Genomic DNA, 5,000 nt, shown 5'->3' with positions numbered 1-5,000 from the left:
AATCTGTTCTTGAGAGAATGCAAATGCTAATAAATAGACGGGAAGGAAAAGTGACGTTTTGCACAACCTTTTGATGATTGGCCGATTGACAGCTCGTCTGCTGGAAATCTCGTCCACTGGAACACAGCTGCAGCCAGCCGGCGGGCGGAACAGAAATCGATAGGTCACCACATTCGGCACACAACACTTGGGTGCCTTTCCTTAAAAAGCTCTGGTCTGATCAAGAACCGGACACACACTCGAGCAGGCCATTCAGACCATTAGGGGAAATCACTTCATTGCCATAGGCACTGGAGGAAGTGGGGAGAATGAGGTCCGTGTTCATCTCGTGAGAAAGTGGAGATATTTTACTGAATGTCCATTTTCTGCCACTATGTTCTGTCTCTGGAAGAATCCGTTCAGCCTTCTTTCCCCTTCCCCAGTTGTACAATGCCGCCTTGTAAACACTCTAGTCCAGCCTCAGAGAACTCCAATGGAGGAACAATACACAACAGATATTTATTTGAACCAGAATCCACTGTATTATAAAAGAGATTAAATTAACGTTTACTGGTCTTGGATACAATATTTTACTCCAGTTTGCTGATCAGATAATGTGGCATCAACTGGTTGTCCTGAATTAACAAGACAAAGAAGGCAGAGAAGCCTGTGGCATATGGTTTATTGAAATCATTTCTTGTTATTTATTCTGTCCTACATAATTTAAGCTTTGTTGAGGTTGTATCGTGTTGCATGTTTGGTTCATTATTGATGACATTTATTTTGAGTGTGATGTTTTTTGTTTTACCATCTACCGTACTTTCTCTTGCCCCGTAACTGTATCTTATGTGCTGACTCTGACTTTCCCCTGTGAAATCAATAAATCTATATATCTATTTATCCTGTCCTCTCTGGTGGCAGTACTTATCGTATATAAAAATTGTACATTTGACTCCACTACATTTCTAGGAAGGGACTCTTGAGAATACCTTGTAGATGGGCTGTTTTTGAAAATTATTCTTGAAAATTTTTGTATTTTCAATTTTTTATTCATAACTCGTACTTTTAAATACTGGAGTATTTACTTGAATTTATACTTTGTCCAACATCTGGTCTATCCTGTTGGCAGCAATTCTATTTAAATACTTGACTCCGCTACATTTCAAATGCGTTGTGAGTTCGTAGATCTGCCGTTTTCACTCTCTGACGTTTGAAATGTCAAAACAGCAATGCACTGGCATCAAGAAGAAAAGAATGACTCTGTAACTCGTATTTTGAACATTGAGAGAGTATTTACTGACGTGCTCTTGACTGTCCTCTTCCAGACCTATGAGAGAGTATTTACTGACATACTCTTGACTGTCCTCTCTTCCAGACCTATGAGAGAGTATTTACTGACATACTCTTGACTATCCTCTCTTCCAGACCTATGAGAGAGTATTTACTGACATACTCTTGACTGTCCTCTCTTCCAGACCTATGAGAGAGTATTTACTGACATACTCTTGACTGTCCTCTCTTCCAGACCTATGAGAGAGTATTTACTGACATACTCTTGACTGTCCTCTCTTCCAGACCTATGAGAGAGTATTTACTGACATACTCTTGACTGTCCTCTCTTCCAGACCTATGAGAGAGTATTTACTGACATACTCTTGACTGTCCTCTCTTCCAGACCTATGAGAGAGTATTTACTGACATACTCTTGACTGTCCTCTCTTCCAGACCTATGAGAGAGTATTTACTGACATACTCTTGACTGTCCTCTCTTCCAGACCTACATCGGGTCCATCCTGGCGGCGGTCAACCCATACCGGAACATTCCCGACCTGTACAGCCCCGCCTCCATGGAGATGTACAGCCGCCACCACCTGGGAGAGCGGCCGCCGCACATCTACGCCGTGGCCAACGAGTGCTACCGCTCACTGTGGAGGAAGCAGCACAACCAGTGTGTCCTTATAAGGTACTGCACCTGTCTGTCTGTCTGGCTGTCTGTCTGGCTGTCTGTCTGGCTGGCTGCCGTGTTGATTTTGACAGCACACATTTTTATTTAGTTTCAGTCATGGTGGCGTCGCAATGGCAGATTTTACACTCTGTTGCATGCTGAAAATAGCCAATCTACAAGCTCAGCTGTAGAGCTGTGAGATTGTACATGTGCTATTTTCAGAGAGTGCAACCAAGCATAAAATGACTTGTCTTTCTTGGAACTCTTCTCCACTAATTCCTCCCAACAATTTTGGTTAGTTTTTAAATTGTCAATATATGTAATCTTAGTTATGGTAATCATGTCTGTCTGTCTGTCTGTCTGTCTGTCTGTCTGTCTGTCTGTCTGTCTGTCTGTCTGTCTGTCTGTCTGTCTGTCTGTCTGTCTGTCTGTCTGTCTGTCCGTCCGTCCGTCCGTCCGTCCGTCCGTCCGTCCGTCCGTCCGTCCGTCCGTCCGTCCGTCCGTCTGCTTCAACAGAAATCCTCTAAAACTGTCCGATTTCAAAATAAGCCACTTGTAATTATGATTAGTCAACAATGGTTTTATTTACTTTTTAAGTCTAACTTACAGGAAGTAGATTGACTAGCAGTAGGAAGACAGATAGTGGCCCCAGAGTTTGTCTCAAGCTCACAACACGTCAAACACTGCAACATATTGTGGATTTATTTTTATTTTTTTACATCATCGGCGGGGAAGAATTGCTGATTGCTGTAAAGTACGCTGCGGGGAACAGTGAAGACTGATATCTGTCGGAAGTTTTTATTTTGTTTCTTCCTTGTTTTGTGCCAATTAAGTGCCTATGATACACACAATGGCACAAACACGGAAACATGTCCGTGCACGTGCGTACACACACACTGCTTCCTGCAGCAGTACTTTCACATCCTCTCATTGTTGTTCGTCTGGACTTCAAAAACCTTTTCCTGGGCTATTAATAAAATCCAGGGCTCATATAAATATCGTTGGAATGATAATATTTGGTTCTTATTCAGCAGGAAAGCGAAAAGGAAGGGTGTCCGTTGCTTTGATGGCGTGTGCGTGCGTGCGTGCGTGCGTGCGTGCGTGCGTGCGTGCGTGCGTGCGTGCGTGCGTGCGTGCGTGCGTGCGCATGTGCGAGCGTTTCACATACCTACAATTAGCCCACATTAGTTTAGAGGCTGCTGAAGCCCCGTAGCCTTATGGGTAATGAGAGCCACATGTCCTCTGCAGGCCGTTTGTGAAGCCTGAAATGATTGATTATCATCTCTAATTATCATCACTCCATTTCACACTTAGAGCCTTGTGTCAGAAGAAACTTTGTATCTCCACATTTCAACTTATTTTCATATATTTAATGCCAACTTCATCATGCAAACTCACAACGCACCATGTTGTGAGCTTGCAAATCGGCTATTTCTCCCCTTGTTAAAAAGAATCATAACAATATTAATCAACCAACATTATTGTCACAATTCTGTTGCAGGTAATGGTGAGGTGAAACTCTTGTTTATGTTTATAAAGGTTTGCAGCTCAACTCAAGGAGCAAAAAGAAAATAATTGGAAGCAAAGAATGGAAAACAAACGGGCACATGCAGCGTGTTAAAATCATTAGGCTATATTTAGCGCCCTTGCCGTAGATGTACTGCCAATTGGTCTTTTATAGTGCTTGTGATCGACAAAGTCGTAATGCTACTTACATTAGCATTGGGTTGCTAGGTGATGTTGTCAACAGCAATGGAGCGCGCCATCTTGAACTGCACACGCACCCATTGTATCTGTTCCTTTCGATCGCCTTTATCTCCAATTCCTTGTCCCAGTTGGCATTTCTGGTCAAAACAAGGTTTATACAATTTACAATTTAGGCATTTAGCAGACGCTCTTAATCCAGAGCGATTTACATTAAGCAAGAACAAAAAAGCATGGGAATACATCACATAAAAAAAGCATTTATCATGAAACATGCGTAAACTAAGAACGTAACAGTGGAATATCTATATAATGAAACTATACACTATACATATACTATACTATGCTATACATATGTACTATGCCGTGCTATGACTACACAATGCAATCATAGTGCTGTCTACATAACATGCTATAAGTCTGTATCAAATGCTATCTAAGTCTACCGAAATGCTATCTAAGGGGGTAGGGTAAGTGCTATGGGCCATGATGGAGTCTGAAAAGGTGGGTTTTCAGACTACGGCGGAAGATTGGGAGTGATGCTGCAGTTCTGACTGCAACGGGGAGTGCATTCCACACGTGCGTGCGTGCGTGCGTGTGCGTGTGCGTGTGTGTGTGTGCATGTGTGCTCACACCCACGTGCGCGGTGGCCATCACAATGGGTTCATTCTGGTGAGAGGAAGTGTAGCAGTGAGTGAGGGTGGCATATGTTGGCACCGCGGTGCTTTGACCTTTGACCTGTCTCTTGGTGGAGAATGAAGTGTTGTGTTGTGTGTGGAAACACAGTGACAGAACACACCAGTGGTTGTGTGTGTGTGTGTGTGTGTGTGTGTGTGTGTGTGTGTGTGTGTGTGTGTGTGTGTGTGTGTGTGTGTGTGTGTGTGTGTGTGTTTCATTCTAAGGACCCCCCAGTTTGATATGCGTTAGAGTTAGACCACAGACCCCCAGTTTGATATGCGTTAGACCACAGACCCCCAGTTTGATATGCGTTAGACCACAGACCCCCAGTTTGATATGCGTTAGACCACAGACCCCCAGTTTGATATGCGTTAGACCACAGACCCCCAGTCAGTTCTCTACACTGTCCAATGTTCAGTGTTCATTTAACTGTGAGAGTGTACTCTCACACCAGGCACGCAGACATAAGCGCACAGACGCTATATTTTCCACGTTAATAAACGCAGCCGTTCTCACTAGCGTGCGAGTGTGTGTGTGTGTGTGTGTGTGAGTGTGAGTGTGAGTGTGAGTGTGAGTGTGAGTGTGAGTGTGAGTGTGAGTGTGTGTGTGTGTGTGTGCGTGTGACTGACAGAGTTGTAAATGTGTTGATTTGCACTTTGAAGAGAATCAGGAAAGCTTTCTTCTACTGTAATCT

General features: G+C 43.5%; 1 protein-coding gene across 1 annotated transcript in view; it reads left to right on the top strand.

Moving 5' to 3' along the window:
* Nucleotides 1–5,000, top strand: part of myo10 (myosin X) — a 151,717-nt gene that overhangs the window by 91,160 nt on the left and 55,557 nt on the right. The window contains exon 4 of the mRNA XM_079529117.1: nucleotides 1,755–1,942. Coding sequence (XP_079385243.1) covers nucleotides 1,755–1,942 — 188 coding nt within the window. The remainder of the gene's footprint in view (nucleotides 1–1,754; nucleotides 1,943–5,000) is intronic.

The sequence above is a fragment of the Electrona antarctica genome (assembly GCF_951216825.1).
Source record: "Electrona antarctica genome assembly, chromosome: 19".
NCBI lineage: Eukaryota > Metazoa > Chordata > Actinopteri > Myctophiformes > Myctophidae > Electrona > Electrona antarctica.
The sequence above is the reverse complement of the archived record's forward strand: the minus strand, read 5'-3'. Positions and strand labels throughout refer to the sequence as shown.